Raw genomic sequence first — 24,538 nt, forward strand, 5'->3', positions numbered from 1 at the left:
TGTGCGTTACAAGAAGAATATTTTTTCTAAAAAAATGTTTTATACAAATAAAATAAAAAATGTTAGGGGCCTCCCCCTTGACCTCCCCTGGCCAACTCCTGTTTGTTCTCCTGACCGCTTGCTCTCTGGGAGCTTGCTTGCTTCTATAGTCCCTAGACCAGCTGGAGCAGCTTCCTCTGCTCTGCTCAGCTAGGAGGCGGAAAACGGACTGAAACTTCCTGCCCACACAGCTGCTGGGAGTATCAGGCCACACCCCCTCAATTCAGTGAAATGATCTCAAATCTTGTTTTACTCTAGTGAAATCATAGAATAGTAGGGTCGGAAGGGGCCTACAAGGCCATTGAGTCCAACCCCCTGCTCAATGCAGGAATCCAAGTCAGAGCATCCCTGACAGATGGCTGTCCAGCCTCGTCTTGAATGCCTCCAGTGTGGGAGAGCCCACTACCTCCCTAGGGAATTGGTTCCATTTTCGTATTGCTCTAACAGTCAGAACATTTCTCCTGATCTTCAGCTGGAATCTGGCTTCCTGTAACTTGAGCCCATTATTCCGTGTCCTGCACTCTGGGATGATCGAGAAGAGATCCTGGCCTTCCTCTCTCTGACAACCTTTCAAGTACTTGAAGAGCGCTATCAGATCTCCCCTCAGTCTTCTCTTCTCAAGGCTAAACATGCCCAGTTCTTTCAGTCTCTCTTCATAGGGCTTTGTTTCCAGTCCCCTGATCATCTTTGTTGCCCTCCTCTGAACCCTCTCCAGTTTGTCGGCATCCTCCTTAAAGTGTGGTGCCCAGAACTGGACACAGTACTCCAGATGAGGCCTAACCAGTGCTGAGTAGAGGGGAACTAGTACTTCCCGGGATTTGGAAGCTGTGCTTCTATTAACGCAGCCCAAAATAGCATTTGCCTTTCTTGCAGCCACATCATATTGTTGGCTCATATTTAGCTTGTGATCGACAACAATTCCAAGATCCTTCTCGCTTGTAGTGTTGTTGAGCCACGTATCCCCCATCTTGTAACTGTGCATTTGGTTTCTTTTTCGTAGGTGCAGAACTTGGCATTTATCCCTGTTAAATGTCATTCTGTTGTTTTTCTGCCCAGCACTCCAGTCTATCAAGATCACTCTGAATTTTGTTTCTGTCTTCCAAAATATTAGCTATCCCGCCCAATTTGGTGTCATCTGCAAATTTGATGAGCGTTCCCTGCACCTCCTCCTCCAAGTCATTAATACAAATGGTGAAGAGCACTGGGCCCAGGTCTGAGCCTTGTGGTACCCCACTCATTACCTCGCCCCAGTTTGAGAAGGTCCCATTGATAAGCACTCTTTGAGTCCAATTCTTTAGCCAATTGTGGATCCACCAGATCGTTGTTTCATCTAGCCCACTTTGAGCTAGTTTGCTCATCAGGATATCATGGGGCAATTTGTCAAAAGCTTTGCTGAAGTCGAGGTATATGATGTCTACAGCATTCCCACGGTCCACAAGGGAGGTTACTTGATCAAAAAATGAGATCAGGTTTGTCTGGCAGGATTTGTTCTTGACAAATCCATGTTGGCTTCGAGTAATCACTGCATTGTTTTCAAGGTGCTTCCAGATGGATTGCTTTATCATCTGCTCCAGAATTTTCCCAGGGATTGATGTCAGACTGACTGTTCTGTAGTTCCCAGGTTCCTCCTTTTTACCCTTTTTTGAAGATAGGGACCACATTAGCCCTCCTCCAGTCATCTGGCACTTCACCTGTCCTCCATGATTTCTCAAAGAGAATAGACAGCGAGAGTTCTTCTGCCAGTTCCTTTATTACTCTAGGATGCAGCTCATCTGGCCCTGGAGATTTGAACTCATATAAAGTAATTAGGTGTTCCTTGACCATATGCCTATCTATCTCAAGTCCTGCCCCTTCAGCTTGTACTTCGCCTTTGCCGGGGGCTCATAGACCCTCTTTTGGGAGAAGACAGAGCCAAAGTAGGAATTGAGCACTTCTGCCTTTTCCTTGTCATCTGACAAAGAAATGATCTGTTATCATTTTGCCATCCTTATTTAATAGCTGAACCACCATTTCTATCCTCTGCCTTTTACTATGCACATAGCTGAAGAAAGCCGTTTTGTTGATTTTAGCATCCCTCGCTAACCTCAGCTCGTTCTCAGCTTTAGCCTTCCTGACTTCATCCCTGCAATTCTGTGCTACCTGCCTGTACTCTTCCTTTGTTGCTTGGCCTTCTTTCCACTTCCTATATGTGTCCTTTTTTGTTTTCAGGTCATCTCTCAGCTTTTTGTGAAGCCACATTGGCTTCTTCTGTTGTCTTCCAGCTTTTCTTCTTGTTGGAATTGTTTGTAATTGTGCCTTGAGAATTTCCTTTTTGAAACGCTCCCACCCATCTTGGACTCCTTTTCTCGTTAGAGTTGCTTGCCATGGGACCTTACTGATCATTGTTCTGAGTTTATTAAAATCAGCTTTCCTAAAATCCAGGGTACGCGTTTGACTACACTCGGCTTTTGCTTCCCTTAGAACCAAGAACTGAAGTACAACATGGTCGCTTTCCCCCAGAGTTCCTGTAACTGCTACTTTATCCACTAAGTCCTCTCTGTTGGTTAGGATCAAGTCAAGGATAGCCGATCCTCTAGTTCCTTCCTCTACATCTGTAGGAGGAAGTGATCTGCCACACAAGTCAGGAATTTCCTGGAGGGGCCATGCTTTGCAGAATTTGTTTCCCAACCAATATCGGGGAAATTGAAGTCCCCCATTACTACTACATCACGCTTCTTTAAAACATTGGCTATTTGCTTTTCAAAAGTTTCATCCTTGTCTTCTCCTTGATTGGGTGGTAGACTCCGACCACCATGTTCCTTTTATTCTTTGCTCCATTTATTTTGATCCAGATGCTCTCGATGGGGCTACCAAGCTCCTCCTCCTGTATTTCTGTGCAGAGATATGTATTTTTCACATACAGTGCAACCCCACCTCCCTTTCTGTTCCTCCTGTTCTTTTTGAACAAGTTATATCCTTCAATTGCTGTTTTCCAGTCATGAGAGTCATCCCACCAAGTTTCAGTTACACCTATCAAGTCATAATTTCCCTCCGGTATTAAGAGTTCAAGTTCGTTCTGTTTGTTTCCCATACTCTGGGCGTTAGTATAGACATCGAAGACCATGTGCTTCATGGTCTGGCTTTCTTCCTACATGTGTCTGAAGACTATTATTCGGCACTATTAGAGCTGTTCTCTCCGTTGCAGTGCATGAGCCTACGTCCATTGTTACCCCCAACTTTGCATCTCCTTTCCCCGTAGGATTCAGTTTAAAGCCGTCCTAATGAAGTTCATGCTGTGGGCAAACACATTCTTCCCAGCCTTTGTGAGGTGCAACCCGTCCCTTGCCAACAGCCCATCTTCCAGGAAGTATAGCCCGTGGTCCCAGAATCCAAATCTCTCTTGTCGGCACCACCTTCGTAGCCAGTCATTCACCCGGAGTATTTTTCGTTCCCTTTCTATCTCTTCTAACTACTGGAAGGATGGATGAGAAAACTATCTGGGCCCCAAAGTTCCTGAGTTTCCTTCCCAAAGCTTCAAAGTCTGATGTGATTTCTTCGTAGCTCCGTTTGGCTGTATCATTTGTTCCCACGTGGGTGAGAAGAAAGGGATACCTGTCAGTGGGTTTTATGAGTGCAGGCAACCTTTCAGTCACATCTCTAATCCGTCCTCCCGAGAGACAACATTCCCGGGCGAGTCCACAGGTCTTCGCGACATACGTGGGTCTCGATCCCACGCAGCAAGGAGTCTCCCACTACTACCACTCTTCTTGTTGTTGTAGACCTGGGTTTCATTGCCTCTGTTTGACTGACCTTCAGCCTCTTGCTCGCTTTCATGCAGGTTCCCCTGTGATTCTTCCTCTGCAGGCTGTCTTCCAATCTCATCTTCGAGTACCTGGAATCAGTTCCACAGCTCCACTGCTTCCACTGGTGCAGAGTGGCGTCTAGTTCTTCTTCTCCTAACTGTCACCCTTTTCCAAGGACTATCCTCTACTCCATTTTTCTTCACCTCAGCATTTCCCACTTCTGCCTCATCTTGCTGTTCCTCTTCAAGCTTCTAGTCTTCACTTCGCTGCTTCCCCCATTCTGTCCAAGAACTGTTCGTGTTCTCTTATTCCCCGGAGGGTCGACAGTCACTGCTCCAATCCATTTACTTTTTCTTCCAGCAGCATGATCAACTTGCACTTGTTGCAGGTGTAGGCCATGTTGTTCTCAGGCAAGAAAACAAACAGTGCACATACCTTGCAGGTCACTGTTGCCATTTAATTCCTTTTTAGTTGTTATCAAATTAAGTGGTAGACTGTCTTTCTAAAATCACTTAACAGAAAATATTGTCCAGGATCCAAGCTGCATTGTGGAGTTTTTCCTTTGAACACGCCCCATACCATACCAAAAATGCTTTTGAAAGCATAGGGGTGTTCTTCAAGAAACGCAAGCTCAGCGCTTCATTATATATTTCTTTGGATCTGGGCTGTTGTTACAGCTATGTGAACTTCAAAGTGACCTCAGCCTGAAAATCTGTAGTTCAGGAAGGACTGTGCAAAGTTAAACTAGAGTTCTGCATTGGGTCAAAGTATGGGAAGGTTGTGAACTGCCTAGAGAGCTTTGGCTATGGGGTGGTATAGAATGTTTGGGCTTCATGGTAAATTATTATTATTGATAATAATATCCCACATTTTTCCCAATACTTGGACTCAAGGCGGCTTTACAACATTAAAAACTTGTAAGATAAAATATATAAATAGAAATATACAAAAGTTAAATATATAATTAAATCATCAGTAATATTAAAATTGTATACAATTTTAGAATGTTAAAAAGCCAACAATATAAACAATAGTATCAATCCATCATATTCTCACAGGTCCAGGCTATCTATCCCCAAAGGCCTCCTGGAACAAAAAAGTAATAAATAAAATAAAGGGAAGATAGCATATTTCACAATGTCTATTGCAAAATTTGGGTTAGAGAATTTAGATCTCTGGCTAGGGATAAATCACTGGAGGCTGCAAAGAAGATAAGAAGACATGTCTTCTCAAATGTTCAGGCAAGTGGGTATAGGACTGCAGCCTAAGAGGATCAACTGTTATACTGGCATTAGAGGAATTGTCAGGAGGAACAGAAGGAGAGGCAGTGGAATACTTGGGAGAGTACTATGATTAGTGTGTACTGATTGCCGTGTCCTGATACCCTTACCCAAAAGCACATGTTTGGGCTTAATGGTAAGCCATATTTTTTCTGAATTCTGAGTTACTATAAATGAGCTGACATCAACAGGAGCAGCTAAACAAGCCAGAGACTCTCGGTCTGTGGTTTGCTTAGCACAGCTTTCCCCAACCTGGTGCCTGCCAGAAGTCTTGGACTTCAACTCCTATAAGCCCCAGCCAGCATGGACAATGGTCACAAATGCTGGGAATTGTCTAAATCATCTAGAGGGCACTAGGTTGAAGAAGACTGGTTAGCATGATGTCTAAACCAGCCAAAGGCAAGCCTTGGCAGATGACTCTGGCTTGTTAGGAGAGCAACAAGCCAGAGTTTTCATGTTTGGACATCATGCTAAACAAACCATGAATGGAGAGTCCCTGTCTTGTTGAACTGGTCCTGCTGGCAGGAGGAGCCAAGCATGAGCAGTTGAGTAGTAAGCACTAGCATACTTGCTCTTTCAAGGTAAGCCAAAATGTTTTTTTTTTTTTTTTAAACGTATGGCTTACCATGACGTCCAAACTGGGCCACTAAGTTCACTGGGACTTACTTCCTAGTCAATATGCTTTCAGAAAATTAAGACTAAAGTCAGTTTTGTTATAAATATTATTTGTCAAGTAGCTGGTTTTGATTTTTATAGTGCAATCCTATGCATGCTTATTCAAAAGTCCTGCTGTGTTCAGTGGGGTTTACTCACTAGTAAGCATGAATAGGATTGCAGAACCACTTTAAAATATAACTCAAATTAACTGGTATGCTATCAAACATTTCATGAGATATGCAGTCTAGTACATAGGTGCAGGTGTTATTGTGCTCAGTGGACATTGTAACTGTATATAGGATTGCAGTCTTAAATGTGTTTCAGTTTTAATTTTATTTTTTACTGTTCCTTTATAGTTTGTCATTCACTGTGTTTGATATGTCGGGTCAAGGTAGATACAGAAACCTCTGGGAACACTACTACAAGTAAGTAGTATTTTATTGTAAGACTGATGTTTGCAATATTTGAACATTTCAGGAAGTAAAAGCCTCTGATACTGTCTGTATGAAATGCATGAAGATGACTTGGTTAGAGCAGTTACAAAGTAAAATGATTGTGATGATGCTATTTGACTATTATAACTTTCCTAGGCCTCAAACAAGAAGAAAGGCTAAGGAATATTTCTAAGTAATTATTTTGGAGTTATCCAGTGTTTATAATGTGAAAGTAACTGTTCCTGTATGGAGTCATTAAATCTTTGTAATAGCCATGCATGCTTCAGGGGCAGAGGGGAGTGGAAAGGAGTACAACATAGGTGCCAGGTGAACCTCCCTAGGGAGCTTGTTCCACAGCCGGGGTACCACAGCAGAAAAGGCTCTCTTCCTGGTAGCCACCCACCACGCTTGCTTTGGCAGGGGCAGAGAAGGACCCCTAAAGATGATCTTAGGGTCCAGGCAGGTGCAAATTATTAATGTATCAGTCAAAGGTGCCATTTTAGACCATTGTGGTTTCAAAATTTTATAAAAAGATGGAGAACACTGCTGTCTTAAAACTCATTGCATTTGGAAATGGTCTAGAACATGAAGAGGGCTGTTTCCTTCTTGTTTTATAGAATGAGATAAGGTAAAATTTTATAAGATACTGGCACTTCCAACACAACTATTGGAGGATTACCTTTTTTTTCCAGTTAAGTTAATGAGACTTGTATTCTGGTTCCTTTCCCATAAATTAAAGCTGATTTAAAATGACACTGTTTAGAATTTCTGGATTAGTTTTTATTATTTACTTGCCTGGGCTTGGCCAAATCAGTTGTGTGCCTGGCCCCACAGATAAGTGGGCTGCTGTACTGCTTCCTTCATCTGAGCAACAGTTTTGTATGATAAACTTCTGCATATTTGAACAGAGGGAAATATCCATTATAAGATCACTGACATTAGAAGTTGCTGGTGGACCTGAAGTGACGATTCTGAAGCTGGGATGGAGCTCTGCTCCATTAGTTTCAGTAATTCTGCTATAAACTATAGACCTTTTGGGGTACAAGTAGCTTTGTGGCCTTGTTCCACTACTTCCCCTGTGTGTGGACACTGCATCTAAGTGTGGCTGTTCACATAACATAGCAGCCCACTGTGGGGCTGCGGCACATGCAGGACATCTGTGGCCACCATTTTCTGTAAGCAAACCGTGCTCAGGGGTTTTCGTGCCCTGTGAACCCAGCGAGCATGGGTTATGCAAGGGTAAACAACCCTTGTATAACCCATGGTCTGTTTCACAGTTATGTGAGGGTTGCTTAACCCTTGCATAACCCATGCTTGCCGGGTTCACGTGACATGACAACCTCAAGTGGGGGTTACATATGCAGCATGGCGCCTGCAGACAAGTCGCAGCATGTCAGCAGAACCTGGTCAGTATCTGCTGCATGCAGTTCACAGATTCCACTCCTTGCTTTACCCCAGCCTGTTCCTGCTTTGGTCCCTTTCCCTGTTTCCTGAGCCCTGCTACCTGCTGCTCTCTCTCCCCACATACTTTAATTTGCCAATACTGTCTTTTGAATTGGTTCAGCTTGAGTATTGACTTAAGATCTTTTCTTGCTCTTTGGTCAGATACTTTGGCCTAACCTTTTCTATGGAAATGCACCTGTGTAAAGATCTGGATAAACCTCCCCACCTGAGAGGCTCTGACCCTTCAGAGGAGTATGGGTCCTCTCCACTGCATGGCAGTCTAATACTTCTGCTCCATAATGGTTTCTAATAGGATACCTTTGTATCTGATTCACTTTGTAATTAAAGCAATCGTTCAAATTAAATAAGCCACTGGTTAAGTGGCTTTCCAAAGATTTGCATTTGTGGACCAGGTTTAAGATCTCCTCATTTGGGGAGATTGCTTTTTAAAAAATGTTTGTTTTTCCTATAATATTTTTTTTCATATCCTCACTGTACCAATAAATATAAGTTTGGTTATTTTATGTTAGTGGGAAAAACGATTCAATAATTTTGCTGCAAGAAATAAGAAATTGACAGCAATTACAGTATACAAGGAGTGATGATGGAGTAGAACTTATAGATTTAATTTTTTGTTACTATTCTGTTCATTTGGTAGGATTGTCTGTTTGAATTAAATATGGGCAAAAAAGGAGTTGATTCAAATTGGAACAGCAATGATCAAACCCTTTAAAATATCTTTATATCTAAAATAGCTGGTCTAATGAAATTGTAGTTGCATAATGCATGTCTGGAATAAATTAAAGGCCAAATTAAGCTGCGGGACATTAGCTTCTTATGTCAAGAGATAAGTTATGTATGAGCACCTGTGGGCTCTGTGGGATAATTTTGATCTGACATTCAAGACTTTTTCTGCTTGAATGGTTATATGAAATATTATGATCAGATTTGTGGGAGTGAACTTTGCCCCCCTTTCCTAATTTATTTATAAATTAGCAATTGAATGTTACATCAAACTTAAATCATTATCCCAATTCAAACAATGGTTGGATAAAGTGCTAAGGGGTTACGGTCTAAGTGTGTGATATTTTGTTCCATATTGGTTCTTTTGAAGAGAACCCTTATATTACAACTTGGGAGAAAGATAATTTCATTCCTAAAAAATATACATCGGACAGTCTTGCTGTGGTTGAAGATACTTTGCTATGGAGGATGAATGAATAAAGCCTGCCCACTTTGACATACACAAGCATCCTTAAGTCTTATACTCAACTGAGGACAAATGACAGCCACTTTTGAAGTGCTTCAAAAGTGGTGACAGTATTTCTTGCCATGTGCCTTTCATCTACACCTTATAAAGTTGTTTTGTTTTAAAATTATAGTTAACATCTGATGCAGACAGCTGATTTTTGAAATTTGAAAGATGTTCACATTTTTGTCTCTTTTTAGGATATAAAAGCTTGGATGCAGAGTTGTGTAAGCAGAGCCCTGCTTGCACAAAGTGCCCCTGCCCGATTTTGACCAATTTCCCCTCCCGTTGCAGCCCCCTGCACAATATCCCACATCTTTCCTAAAATGTCCTCCACTTTTCTGCTGTGGCTTTGGGGCGCAAGAGGCTGCAGTGGGGCAAAGGGGTAGAAAAACTCCATTGTGCAAGCAGAGTTGCACTCATGCAATTTTAGATCCAAGCCAATAACTTTATTATTTTGTAAGCTATGTTGTCCAAGATGTACTATCATTATCTATTGTACTCAAGCAATTTCAGCAAAGCTTTCCCTAACTTAATAGTTTTGCAGCTTTTTACATTTGTCTTACAATTGTAGAATTAATTGGTTGGTTAATGGAGTGCAAGAAATGCACTGACTCCATCAGAAGTGGGCGCCTGTTCTGTTATTGTTTGAAGATAGTTCAGAGCCACCTGAAAAAGCTGATTGTACATAAGAAACTTGAGAGGGAGGGTAGGAAATACTGTTTCGGATCTTGAATATTTGGTTGGCCAGATCTCCTGGAGAGCTCTGTTTGGAAACAATATAGATTATTGACTATTATGTTAGAAAGAATATGTTCATATATTTGGGAAAACACTATGCCTATTTTGAAAATAGCCTGAGTTCCAGGGTAAGTAAATAAGAACTATTTCTTAAGAGTCTAGCTTCTAGTTAGAACAATAACACAGGACACATTGGAGTAGGATTCAGTTACTCAAGGGTTTAGAGTCTGTAATTTGCTTCTCTGCTTTCTATATTTATTGTACAGAGATTGCCAGGCCATTATTTTTGTCATTGATAGCAGTGACAAACTAAGAATGGTTGTGGCCAAAGAAGAGCTTGACACTCTCATGAATCATCCAGGTGAGAACACCCTTTATCATTCATTCAGTCCTATTCCTATTGCCTGCCTTCAGCATAAAACAACTATCTTTTTGGTAATTCTGTATTTATATAGACATTTTCATTTGCTTTCCTCTGCCCATAACCCCAGTAGGTAGAAAGTAGAATAAAGATTTCATATATCAGTGCCAATATATTTTTGCTGTTAATTGGAATACTACTATAAAACTGATTTAATTCAAGAGATAATTTAGGCATACATTTAAAAACTCAGAAATTAATTGAACTTGCATTGAAATCAGTGAAAATTGTGGAAACCTTGACTGAATGACTTTGAATAATCAGTAGGCTCAAATATAGCAAGAGATAATTCTTGTTGTAATTGCTACTTACACTATGACTTTTGACCCTTACAATCAAGAATCACTACCCCCCAACAACAACACCCCAGTCTATTGAAAACCATAATTTTTTTGTAGCAAAAATAGTGATGATTTTGCCTTGGAAATTTTGACATGGATTCTGACCAGAAAAGGGCATTCGTTAGAAGTCTTCTAAATGACCTGTGGAGCAGCTTGTGGGCAGTTCAACAAAAGATTTTGCCACACGAACAAGGCAAACACTGTAACTCCATTCACACAGAGAAAGGGGAGGCAGGGCCACATCTCTAGCATGACTTCCAAACTTGCATGGCTCCTTGGCTATGCATTATTGCAGGGGGAAAGTCTGCTCACATAGACCTCTTCCTGCAAAGCCTTTGCAGACATTCTGGAACACTGGTCATGCTATGGCTATTTCTGTCCCATTTCCATCCCTTCCCATAAGTGGGATAATGCTGGCATGGGGAGTTATCATGTTGGTAGCCCCGTTCGCTTTATCTTCAGGTCCTTATGTTGCTGAAATAGAGTGGGAAGAAGCCACACTGCAGCACCCACACTGCAGAGTTCAGATTGGAATTGGCCCTTAGATGTATTGAATCTTTTAACTCTGATTTAATTTATGCCAGGGCTCAGCCCCAGAATCTGTTTTTGGTACCAGGACTGAGTCTTGGATTATGTGATGTAATAGTCATAATAATAAGTGTCTCTATTCATGCACTTTTCCCTCACCACTGAGCAATGGTAGCTACCCACACATTGAGAACTCAGGAAAAGGGACTATGCGGATAAGTGGCATGGTTCCCAGGCAGGCTTAGCATCTCTCACTCTCTTTTATTTTAAACCCTGCTTTTAGCAATTGCCAAATCTCCTCTGTAACTAGTTTATTTTGATCTGTTCATGTATCTTATTTTACTCAGATTGCATATAAATGTGTCAATAGACTTTGAGTCCCTGCATTATCTCCTGTAGTTCCTGTGGTTAACTTTGAAAGAAGTGTTGCTTAACAAGGCCTTTGAACACAATGGATATGATGGTGCATAGGGGATTTTGCTTCCATTATAAACAGTTTGCATCTTCAGCCTTAGACTTATGTATGAAATTGGGGAGGGTTACTTCGAGAACTCTACTGAAACATGCACCTAAGGCTCCATGGCCCAGGAGTGTGCAGCTTAGTAGGATATAACAGATGACAATGACAGGTGAGCAATGTCTGTATCCCTTTTCCTTCTCCAAATTTGTTTCCTATACTTTGCGACAGGGTTAATAAAATATTATGTTACTCCTAGATCTTAAGCATCGACGAATACCAATTTTGTTTTTTGCAAATAAGATGGACCTAAGGGGTGCTGTGTCATCTGTAAAAGTCTCTCACTTATTGACCTTGGAGAACATCAAAGATAAGCCATGGCATATCTGGTAAAGTTCTATTACATTCATTTTGTATTTACATTGGTTTGGATTTTTTAAAATTACTAATTTCTGTAGTATTAACTAATTTGATTTTCAAATAAGAATATGTTGGATAACTGATGATAGCATGTAATCATAAGAATGAAGTATACTCTGTTGAGGAAATGCTGTGGTAATCTGTGCAAAACTAATGCCAAAAGCAAACTGTAGGCAGTTTCACGTGTTTTTGCAAGACAGTGGAATGATGGTAGCTTTTTGTATGAGATTTCAAAAACGATAGCTGTATTTAAAAAGCCCAGCTCAATTGCTGTGTACATGAAAAATCATACCTCTCTTAGCACAATAACACAGCAATCTTATGGTTCCTGGAGAGCACCCCAGGGACCATAAGATTTCTTATATTCCCCCTCCCAAAGCCATAGACACTGCTATGACTTTGGGAGGGGACTATACAGTCCGATCCCTCCCTACGCCCCCACCCAACCACCCTGGAAAGAACTACAGCATCTGCTTTCTGAGATTGCAAAAGTGGCCTTGGAGGACCATGTAGGGGTCAAAAAGAGGGCATTCTGGTGGGGAGGAAAGGGGCAAGGGGAGGCCTGAATATGAGAAATCTTATGTGCTGTCTAGCCCCAACCCTGCACCCACCAATGTGGCTCCTCTAGGTGCGCTTAAAGGCTCATCTAAGGGAAGAATTTAAAAAGGAGGACGAAGAGGTGGAAATCACATCCGTCGCTCCTCCTGCCATGCTGGCAGGGCATATGCAACAGCCTTTGAGATTTGAGGCTTCTGTCTAGTGGGTTTTGACCTGATAGGGTTGCGTCCTAATATATTCTATTCTTGGAAGCTGTAGGTTTTGAAATCTGTCATTTGAAATCTGCAACTTGTAGGTCAACACATTTGGAGGGGCACAGTTCCCATCATACCTCACCTTTGGCTATGTTGGCCAGAGCTGATGGGAGCCATGTACATTAAAATAACTGGAGAGCCGTAAGTTGTCCACCTCTGCCCTAGAGAGATATAATTAGGTGTGTTATTTTACTTGTATTTAGTAAATAACATAGCAAAAAAAAGTACTCCAACTTATTTTTTGTCCCAACACACCACAAGTATTTGACCTGAAATATTTGAGAGGGGTAGGAAATTAAAGCACAGTTAATGTGATTTAAATATTATATATTATGTAGAATTTTTTATTGGGATACTTGAACAAATGTAAAGACAATAGCATGTGCTTCCCTTACATTGTTTACATTTAAGGAGAAACAAACCAAAGGTACTGAAAATTGTTGGCACACTAATAAATTTTGGCAACCCAAATAACTGCATGATATGCTGACAACCACTCATCTATTTCAACAGAATTCAACCCTCTTTCACTGAGGTTATTGGAGTGCCTTTAGTTTCACTGTCACTACTTGTTGATTCCATTTCACACTGAGACATATATGTATTTCAGTGACATACATACTCGCTAGGGATAATCACCTAAAAGCATTAATTACAAGTTTGAAACTGCCAAACTTGCCTAATACTGTATTTGCAGTTGGCATCCATTCATCGTTACTAATGAACTTATGAAATGGAAAAAAAATCCATGGAAAAATAAAGCACTGGGGAAAAAAATCCCTGGAACCATTTTACTCCATATTACTAGTATGCAGAAACCATAGCAGGTGATTCATATGGTGCAAATAAATAGGACTTATAGGCCAGAAATAATACAGATATTTAGCATTTATATAGATCTTTGTAAGTGTTCGAAGCATTTCACATGCATTATTAATAGGGATGTACGAACGTCACTTACCTGGTCTCGCAGCTTGCTTCACGGTGGGGGGGAGGCACTTCGGTTCTCCCCCCGAAGTTCAGGCCGGGGGGGGAGGCACCCCGCCTCACCTGGCCGAAATTCAGGCTGGGGGGGAGGCGCCCCGCCTCACCCGGCCGAAATTCAGGCCGGGGAGAAGCGCCCCGTCTCCCCGGCCGCGAACTACGAAAGTAAAAAAAAAAAAAAAAACGTGATAGGCTGCGTAATGATTTACGCAGCCTACCACGGCTAGATCTGCAAAGTCAGCCGTGATAGGCTACGTTAATTGTTACGTAACCTATCACGGGGTTGTTGTTGTTTTTACTTCAGCTGTAATGGTGTTGAATGGGGTACGGCTACCCTTGAAAGACCAGGTCTGCAGCCTGGGGGTCATTTTGGACTCCCAGCTGTCCATGGAGGCTCAGGTGTCAGCTGTGAGCCGGACAGCGCTGTATCAACTCCATCTGATACGGCGGCTGCGCCCCTTCCTTCCCGACCATCTGCTCCCATCGGTAGTACATGCCCTGGTCTCCTCTCGTTTGGACTACTGTAATGCGCTCTACGTGGGGTTACCCTTGAAGACGGTTCGGAAACTGCAGCTGGTACAGAACGCGGCGGCTCGCCTGATTAAAGGCAGCCGCCGGCGAGATCACATCACTCCAGTGCTGAAGGAGTTGCACTGGTTACCAGTTGTTTTCCGGGCCAAATTCAAGGTGTTGGTTTTGACCTTTAAAACCCTATATGGTTCCGGCGCAGCCTATCTTAAGGAGCGCCTCCAGCAACACCAGACAGGCCGCTTAACAAGATCAGCCTCGGATGGCCTTCTCTCTGTCCCATCAGCCAGGACAGCTAGACTGGTGGGGACGAGGGAGAGGGCCTTCTCTGTGGTGGCCCCCACTCTGTGGAACTCCCTCCCTAGGGAACTCCGTCATGCCCCCTCTTTAATGAGCTTCCGTCGTGCATTAAAAACATGGTTGTTCAGGCAGGCATTTGGGGTGGGCTAGGGTATTTAAAAAAAAAAAATTATGGTAAAATTTTATTGTTTTAAATTGTTTTATGGTGGGTTGTACATCGCCCAGAGTGGCTGGGTGACCAGTCAGATGGGCGATTAATAAATTTAATAAATAAATAAATAAAATAATGGCGGCGGCCGGTCAAAAGACCGGCTGCCACCCCCGCCGAACCGCCGCCGGGACCTGCCGCCGGGGGGGACATTCGGCTACGGTAAGTCCCATCCTGGGGGGGTGGCGGAGAATTTCACCGCCGATTTCGGGGGGCCGAACGCGTTGGCGCTCAGCCTCCTGAAGATTCGGGGAGAAATTCTCCGCCATCCCTAATTATTAGCGATCCTTTCAACAATAGAAAGTTATTTCTTCAAGTTGGTAAGTGTGCAACAGTTCAAGTCCTGTGAGGCTTGTGCAAGTTGAACAACAGACATTGGTCCCTCCCACCCCACCCGACATATTTAGTGATAGACCCTTTATCTTCTTTGTGGCTGCTGAACCTGTTACTGGTGCTTAGTGTCTTCTCATTAACTAAAAGGATTAGACGTTCTCATTTAGTCAGAGGGAAGAGGTAGACAAGGTAAAAATCTCATTCCTGTTAAGCACCTGCCCTAGAAGAGAGCCTATATGACGTTCCACATATCTGAGCATACGCACATATGTTGAAGCACCTTGTCTTGAACTACTTTGTTGGTGCACGTGTACAAGGTTCTGTCAGAAAGCTCAAATGGGGGCGGGGGGACACAACAGGCTTGGATTGCTCTCTCAGATCCATCACCTCTAAGAAATCCACCCAAACGCCTGTTCACTTAGGAATCACAGGAGAGGATGTCACAAGAAAAATGGTTGGGCATTAGAGCTTCAGTGCGTTTTATAAACAATATATATCCTTCATCTCATACCTATCATCAGCATAATTCTGAGTCAAAGCACTAACAAACAAGTCAACTGAACCAACAGGTCACTAAGCTCAGGCCTAAGGTTGGTTCTGTACCACTTGCTCAGCCACACTGATACCCAAGAGCTGAATTTAAAAACATATTGGCAAATAAGAATATTATGCCCACAAGGCAAACATGAAACTTACTGGGCAAAACTTGTGGCAAACATGAAACTTATTGGGCAAAAGTTGTGGCCTAGAAAAGGAGATGTCGGGGAAGCACAGAAAATCAGAGCAGGATCAGTTGAAGCTTAGGACAAGAGCAGGAAAAAAGAGGTGGCTTAAAGAAGAGGCAGATGAGTCTGAGACAGAGGTGGGGAACAGCATGGGTCAAAGGAGAAAAAAGGAAAGGTAACATCAGCATAGAAAGAGGAATAGAAGTTGGATTTGGTATAGCTACTTCTTTACAAGTATGGCCTTTCTTTATAGCCCAGTTTTGTTGTATGTTCCCACCATTTAGTGGGCATCTTCCCAGTTCTTTTATAACTCTTTTTGGAGATTCTTCTGATGCCAGAACTGGACATTCCCAAATTTCCCTGCTGCACTTTACGTCCTTGACTGTCCCTTATGGGATGGGGAGAAACTGAACATGATAATAATATTTTGTCTCATTTTGTTTTACTACAGTTACTGGTAAAAGCAATAAAGGAGACACAGGGTTGCTGTTTTTGGCAGCAGCTCCACATGTCTCATATCATCTAGTTCTGATCTTAGCGTACTAACAAGAAACTTTGAATATTGTGATCCATGTGTATGATTTAAACTTGACTAATTGTTGAAAATATATTCACTTTTGTCGATGGTTTTTATATGCTGTTAAAGTAACTTCTCTGTTCGCTGTAGTCCTAGTGATGCTCTTAAAGGAGAAGGATTGCAAGAAGGTGTAGACTGGCTTCAAGGTATGTTTCATCATATGTTGCCTTAGTTGCTTGCTTCCCTTTTCCATTAACAATTTGTTTTTATTTTAAAATCTTTTCCACCATTTCATTTTGCTTTTTCCCTACCTATTTCTGCTCTCAGATCAAATTACACAGTAAGTATTCTTAATGAACTCAGTTATTTGGACCATTATTCCTTATGCTTTATCTTCAAGCGAAGATATATCCCTTTAAAACTCCCATTTTAAATTAAGCAGATATACAGGCAAATATATACAGTAATGAAGACAGGATACATATTTAGAAATAGTGCTTGTGGTCTGAGAACAATGCTTATGGTATGGAATATATGATTCACTTATTCATGCTCTCAGTAGTAATCTTAGTATGCTTCAGTCTTCCCTATGAGTTCTTTCATATAATATCAAAGATTTTTTTAAAAGCTGAGCTGAAGGTGAGTAAATATGGAAAATTCTATGTAGAGTAGGCCAGAGAATTCTTATATAAGAACATAGGAGCCATGCTGGATCAGACCAAGGGTCCATCTAATCCAGCATTCTGTTCACATAGTGGCTAACGAGCTGTCGACTGGGAACCCACAAGTGCAACAGCACTCTCCTGCCCATGTTCCCCAGCAGGTGGTGTACATAGGCATACTGCCTCTGATACTGGAGGTAGCCCATAGCCATCAGGACTAATATTTATTCAGTTCATTTCTATACCGCCCAACAGCTGAAGCTGTCTGGGCGGTTCACAAAAATCAAAACCAAAGAGTACACAATAAAACAATACAAAATATATAAAACATTAAAACCACAGTAAACAATACAACCAGAATAAAACCTAGCAGCAGTGCACTGATTTAAAATACAGATTTAAAACAGTAAAGCTAAAAGTCTAAAGAGCTAAAATGCCTGGGAAATAAAAAGGTCTTCACTTGGCACCAAAAATGAATACAATGTAGGTGCCAGGCAAACCTCACTAGGGAGCTCATTTCACAGCTGAGTTGCTGCCTAAGCTGATAAAAAGTGCTCCATGCCACTGAGTTCACCAGTGCCTCAAGTGACAGTTCTGGGTTCAAGAGCACCCCCAAACTACGAACATGATCCTTTAGGGGGAGTGCAACCCTCTCCAGAACAGGTTGAATACCTAGCCGGGCAGATGAACCACCCACTAACAGTACGCCCGTCTTGTCTGGATTGAGTTTCAGTTTATTGGCCCTCATCCAGTCCATTACCGTGCCCAGGCCCTGATTCAGAATAGCCACTGCTTCACCTGGGTTTGAGCTGGGTGTCATCCACATATTGATGGCACCTCAGCCCACACCTCTGGATAACCTCCCCCAGCAGTTTCATGTAGATGTTAAACAGCATGGGGGATAAAATAGAGCCCTGTGGAACCCTATGGCATAATTGCCATGGCACAGAGCAATAATCCCCCAGCACCACCTTCTGGAGTCGGCCATCTAAGTAGGAGTGGAACCACTGCAGTACAGTACCTCCAACTCCCAACCCAGACAACCTATCCAGAAGGATACCATGGTCGATGGTATCGAAAGCCACTGAGAGGTCCCAGAGAATCAACAGGGTCGCACTCCCCCTGTCCCTCTCCCGGCAGAGGTTATCCCACAGGGCGACCAAGGCAGTTTCCATTCCAAAACCAGGCTTGAAGCCCGATTGAAAATGGATCTAGATAATCCGTCTCATTCAAGACTGCCTGGAGCTGTCCTGCAACCACCTGCTCAAGCACCTTGCCCAAGAAGGGGATATTGGCCGTTGGCCTATAATTGTTAACATCCTCCGGGTCCAGGTTAGGCTTTTTCAGGAGTGGTCTGATTACCGCCTCTTTTAAAGCAGCCAGCACCACTCCCTCTCTCAAGGAGGAATTTACAACCTCCTAGACCCAGCCGAACGTCCTTCCTTATTTGATTAATAAGCCATGAAGGGCAAGGGTCAAGCACACAAGTGGTCGTTCGGACTTGGCCAAGCACCTTGTCCACATCCTGAGGCCTCAATAACTGAAGCTTATCCAATAGAACTGGACCAGATGGTGCTCTGAATGCCTCTACCAATGGAACTGCATTAATCGTGGTGTCCAACTCATGGCGAATCTGAGCGACTTTATCTTCAAAGTGCCGTGCAAACTCGTCACAGTGTGCAACTGAGGGTTCCACGTTCTCTCTCCCTGGCCCAGAATGTAACAAGCCATAAACCACTCAGAAAAGCTCCGCCAGACGACACTGAGAAGATGCAATGCTGGTGGAAAAGAACTGTCTCTTTGCCACCCTCACCACCACAGAGTAGGCTCAATAGTGAGCTCTTACCTGTGTTTGGTCAGACTCAGCTCGAGTTTCCTTCACCTGCGTTCTAGCCATCTCCCGTCTTGCTTCATTGCCCTCAGCTCTGGTGTATACCAAGGAGTTGGCCAAGCTTTGCTCAGAGGGAGAGAACGCTTGGGTGCGATCGTGCCAACCGCCCGAGTCATCTCTGCATTCCACAGAGCGACCTGGGCTTTGACAGGAGCACCAGCCATACCAGCAGGAAAATCCCCCAGAGCCCTCTGGAATCCATCGGAATCCATTAGCCTCCACAGGCAGACCATTTTAATAGGTCCCCCACCCTTGCAGAGTGGGAAGGCTGCCAAGAGTCTAAACCTCAGCAGGAAGTGATCTGGCCATGACAAAGGGACAGATGTTAATTCCTCCACTTTCAGATCACCATCCTCCTGCTCAGTCGAGAAAACCAGATCAAGCATGTGTCCTTTTACATACATTGGGCCGTTGATAGCCCTCTCCAGGAATTTTTCGAACCCCCTTTTAATGCCATCCAAATTGGTGGCCATCACTACATCCTGTGGTAGCAAATTCCATAGTTTAAGTATGTGCTCTGTGCAGAAGTACTTCATTTTATTTGTCCTGAATCTTCCACTAATCAGCTTCATGGGATGACCCTGGGTTCTCGTATTATGAGAGAGGGAGAAAAATGTCTCCCTATCCACATTCTCCACACCGTGCTTACTTTTGTGCACCTCTATCATGTCTCCACTAACAATCCTTTTTTCCAAGCTAAACAATCCCAGCTGTTGTAACCTTCCTTCATAGGCAAGATGCTTCAGTGTCTTGATCATTTTAGTTGCCCTTTTCTACACTTTTTCCAGCTCTATAATATCGTTTTTTTAGATGTGGTGACCAGAACTGTACACAGTATTCTAAGTGTGGTCGCACCATAGATTTATATAAAGGCAGTATGATATTGGCAGTTTTATTCTCAATTTCTTTTCTAATTAAACCTAACATGGAGTTTGCCTTTTTTACAGCAGCTGCACACTGGGTTGACATTTTCATCGAGGTGTCCACCACAACCCAAGATATCTTTCTTGGTTGGCCACCTCTAGCTCAGTTCCCATCAGGTTATACTTGAAGTTGGGATTTTTTTGCCTCAATCTTGAAATTATTGGACATTTTCTAAGTTTTCTGTTATACACTGAATAGCATTTTAAATTGCAGTTTTGGGGGCCTGATCTCAGCTGAATGAATCTTGACTTCTTTTACATTTAAGAATAGAGTACAGCATATAAGTGCCACAGATTGTTGTTATCCATGTTGAACCTTTGGTGCAGGATGCACTGTAACCTTCATAAACAATGACTGTCATCTACAATTTTGGTGGTCTTGATAGGGGTGCAGGCTCCCTTCAAAATTTGTATGATTAGAATTTATTATATGGCTAATAAATTAATTTAAATAACTGACCTTTATTTTCATTGCAACAACCAGTTTTGGAATAGAAAAATCTAGTAGCAAATATTTTACATAGTTACACATGACCAGCGTTTTAGCTTGGCTTTTATAAACACTGTTCTAAACTGTTAGCCTCAGTTGAGTATTTTATTTAAAAGACACCACTAGATGTCAGCAGAGACTGAAAGTTGAAAGGCAAAAAAAACCTTGGTGAGGTGCTATTTATGATATGGGTTACACAATGATCCAAGGTTAAACTTTACTGCTGGTCCATAAAAATCTTGGAATAGAATCCTCAGAGTGCATCAATAAACTCCAGGCTTCAGGCAAAATTTGAGGTTACAGTAGCTGAAACTTCAATTTACAAAAGCTCTCAAATTTCTACAGGAAATCCACAGCTTTGATTTGGAAACCCACATACACCAGACTTGTGTGCACCAGTGCATTTTTTAGAAGTTTTACTTTTGTCACCTCCCAATTTGCCTCCAAACTACTTTTTAACTTGCCAAATTTTAAAAAGCAGTATGGGAATTTGTTGCATGTACAGGAAACACAGGACAAAGTTGTTTGCCTGTACTGAAGACAATTGCCTCTTTGACTTGTAAATTTCCAAACTGCTTTTGTAATTCAGTTCCTTAAATATTTTCAGCAGAACGGAGTCATCTTCAGAGGAGTAACTTCTAAAGAAAGGAGTTGGGTTACAAAGGGTTTCAGGGCTGGGGAAGAGGAGATACAATAAATACATAGGGGCAGTATCCTATCTTGCCCACGTCTCAGTGGGACCCACCACCAGCACTACAGGGAGTAAGTGCTTGTTAAAGGAACTGGAAACAGGCAGAAACACTCATTTCCTGAAAGGGGCAGGTCAGTGGAACTCACAGAAGGGAGCTCCATTGACCTGTTGCGACACAGAAAACAAGCATTTCTGCTCATTTCAGGGCTTGTGCTACAAAGCACTCATTCCCTGTTGCACTAGCCATGGCTCCAGCCAGCACAACAGAAAGAGCAGGATTACAGTGGGAGTATAGGCTACTGCCCATAGTAATATATTTTTTATTTTAATTCAAGTAGTCTCCCCACTGAATACTAAAATGGAAAAACAAGATGCCTCAATTCAGTCATAGGATTTGGCAATTGAGAGCACCCCCATAGGCTCACATGCTCCCTTCTCCTCCACTTCCTAGATTTCATCAACTATAGTTTGCTGCAGCTTCCAATCTGAGCACCATAGCAAACTGTGGGTAGCAAAAACCAGGAAGTGGAGGAGGGGAGCACACAAGCCTGCAGATATATATTCCTGATCACCAAACCATGGGTGGTATAATGTCTAAATTGATCCCAGTTATGGCAACATTTTTGTGAAGGAATTATAGTTCCTGTATAAATGTAGGCACATATTACCATTTGGCTCTATACAGTTGTTCTTTATAAAAATAATGCTGGAATTCTTTAGATAATATAATTTAATAAACAATTGTAATGTGCATTTTGTTTGTTTTATCTAGATCAGATCCAAGTAATGAAGACATGAAAAACTAATGAGCGATGAAAATTCCATAAAGGTCATTTGTAGATGTACATAAAGAGTCTTGAAAATAAAGATGATTTTAGGTCTGTTTCCTTCTTCTGGCTTTTATAAAAGCCCATAAAAGGTAGAACGTTCCTTGTAAGAAAACTTCGTAGCTCATATGCACATTTGTGATACTGACCAAAAATTAAGATGTGGTCAGATAGAACATTAAAGTAACTGTATACAATCTAAAAAATCTGTTTGTTTTTTTTTGAGTTACAGGCCCAAGAAGAGACTTATAACTTATAACTGCAACAATATGGCTTCCTGAGAGCTTTTCATTGTGTCTCCTGTTGTAAAATGCACATTTGGCTAAACCATGATATAGTGAGGTATGCACCAGAAAGGAGCTACCATGAGCCTTGAGTTCGCATGCTCTCTCCTCCCCTCTCCAACTTTAGCAGCTTTTCCTGAATCTTGGCAAACTCTGGTCATTTTCAGAACAAACCAATTTCAAACCATGGTTTTTAACCAGAGTTTGTTACAAGCCACAATCCCTGATCCGGGCAACACAACAAGCTGAGACTCAGAAAGCAAAACTAAAAGCTGCGAAAATCACCCTTCCTGTCATGTGGGGAGAAAAGTGTGCACGCCCAAGGCTCACACTCTCCTTTATGATGCTGCATGTCTTGCTAGACCATGATTTAGCATGACATGTGAACTTGCCCATTGAATGGACCTTTACCAGAATGTAATAGTTTTATCTTGCACAAAAACAGCAATATCATTTTATTTTTCCATACTATCTTTTAATTACATGTGCATTGTGTTTTTATAAGCAACTGTGGATATATGTGAATAATTTGCTGTTGATATGTGCTGATTATATTGTGTTATGTAACAGCTGAAACAATATTGATAAATAAAATACATTATATTATTATTTTATTGGATTGCGTTTGCTTTAAGATGACATGTGGAATAGCATCCAAGAGATAAATTAGTCTGAAGTGTTATATTTAGTTGACTTTAAACTGCCTTTTTGTTGTATAAAACTTTGCATGCTATACATTTTCTGCTAATTATGCTTTCATTAGTATACTATTTCATATTAGTACAGAATCTGTACTTCTCAACATTTACATTAATCTAGGCTTAACCAAGACAACCTATTGAGCAGTGCATACGTGAGGTTTCATAGAAGTGGTACCAATGTGAAATTGTCTGTGCTGCCTATGTTGATGTATGAGTTGTATCCCCTTCTCGTAACTGGTACTGTGCTATGCTTAGCTATTGGATTAGTCGCAATCATGTTCTCCCAATTTTAGTCAATGGGCTGTATATAACATACGATGTTGTGTTTTCTGCACCAACATTTCACCAGTGCAAAGGGCACAGGATGCCAACTAAGGCTGAATCTACACACAGCAGTTACACTGTTATCATACTGTTCACATAACTATTGGTACACATGACACCGATAGTTATGATAACGGTATAACTGCTATGTGTAGATCCAGCCTAAGCTAATCACACCCCTTCTACTCCACTGCCATTCTTCCTTCTCTACTTTGAGCCTTGAACTATGCAAGTATGTCAGCGCAACTGTACAGGACAGGAGTATGATGTAAATGCCTTCTCTGATGGAACACAACTTCTGTTAGCTGGGCATCAGCACAAGTGAACATGGTTGCCACCTTATCATACTTGAACGTGTCTCAGGATAGGTTTGTGCTGCTAAGTGTTTACAGTAACCAGGACACTGATTGTCTTTCCTTGTGGAGAATAGCATTTAATCCTTTTAGAAGTCATGTTTTTCACTTCATGGGAGAACCTTTCTTTAAAAAAGCAATTTCCATCTCTTCTACAGACACTAAGGCATTTGATAAAAATTGCAGGAGACGTATGCCTCTCAAACTCTTTTGATCTGTGGAAACAGGGTACTGATGGTTAGAAGACAGAAGGGAATTATTGGGAAGGTGAGCCAGCACAGCTCTGTTACGAAAGGCTCTGTATGCAACTATCTATACATGAGCACCAAAGTGTGCAACACACATGTACTTTGGCATGGAACTGTAACCTTACAGATAATTATTGGACTTCAGTAGCCCAGGGAGCCAATATGCAGGGACCACAAAAAGGAATGGGGATTCTCATCTAATTCTGTTTCTAAATATGTGTTGCTCTGAGAAGGCCAAGTACAACATACTGTGTTTTCCAAAGGACAAAGAGGGCTGGGTCAACTAGTCACATAGGCCATTTTGAAGCATCATAAAACCCAGACTTCACAACCTGTCTGCCCTTCAGCTGAATGTTCACCTTGCCTTTTCCAGTGTTAGAGCTGGGTTCAAGATATCTTTATGTAGTTTGTACTGTACTGGAAACCTAACTTAAGTTTTGCTGTACAGGGTGTGGGATCAAGCAGAAATTAGGCTACTATAAACTATATTTTTAATCCTCTCAGTAACCTGGGCAGATTACAAACAGTTAAAAGACTAAAATGCCACAAAAAGTGAAATATCAAATACTTTGCAAACTACAATACAGCAGATAAAATGGGAATCAATAAAACAGCCATAAAAATCTAGAACTAGGTCTTTAAAATGCCTGAGAGAAAAGAAAGGGCTTTGCCTGGTGCTGAAAAGCCAACAACTTTGGGTGGCAAGTGAAATTCTTTACGGAGGTCATACCATAAGTGGGGTGCCACCACTGAGAAGGCCCTCTCTCCTGGAGCTACCCGGCTAGCATTCTTCAGCAGGGGCACCTGGAGGAGGGCCTCCAAAAATGACGTATGGGTCTGAGCAGGTACATACAGCAGAAGATATTCCTTTAGATACTCTGGTTTCAAACCATTTAGGGCATTAAAGGCCAACACTTTGAATTGGCCTTAGAAATGGACTAGAAA

The 24,538-nt window shown here is 42.0% G+C and overlaps 1 protein-coding gene across 4 annotated transcripts in view; it reads left to right on the forward strand.

The window, feature by feature from the left end:
• Positions 1–22,580, forward strand: part of ARL6 (ARF like GTPase 6) — a 42,904-nt gene extending 20,324 nt beyond the window's left edge. For all 4 annotated transcript variants that reach the window (XM_084843403.1, XM_084843402.1, XM_084843401.1 and 1 more), the window contains exons 4-8: positions 6,115–6,183; positions 9,892–9,986; positions 11,632–11,761; positions 16,350–16,405; positions 21,629–22,580. In XM_084843403.1, coding sequence (XP_084699529.1) covers positions 6,115–6,183; positions 9,892–9,986; positions 11,632–11,761; positions 16,350–16,405; positions 21,629–21,654 — 376 coding nt within the window. In that variant the 3' untranslated portion in view covers positions 21,655–22,580. The remainder of the gene's footprint in view (positions 1–6,114; positions 6,184–9,891; positions 9,987–11,631; positions 11,762–16,349; positions 16,406–21,628) is intronic.
• The last annotated feature ends 1,958 nt before the right edge of the window (positions 22,581–24,538 follow it).

Source organism: Heloderma suspectum, chromosome 3 (genome assembly GCF_057233095.1).
Source record: "Heloderma suspectum isolate Gila_16-S chromosome 3, 16-S_ref, whole genome shotgun sequence".
NCBI lineage: Eukaryota > Metazoa > Chordata > Lepidosauria > Squamata > Helodermatidae > Heloderma > Heloderma suspectum.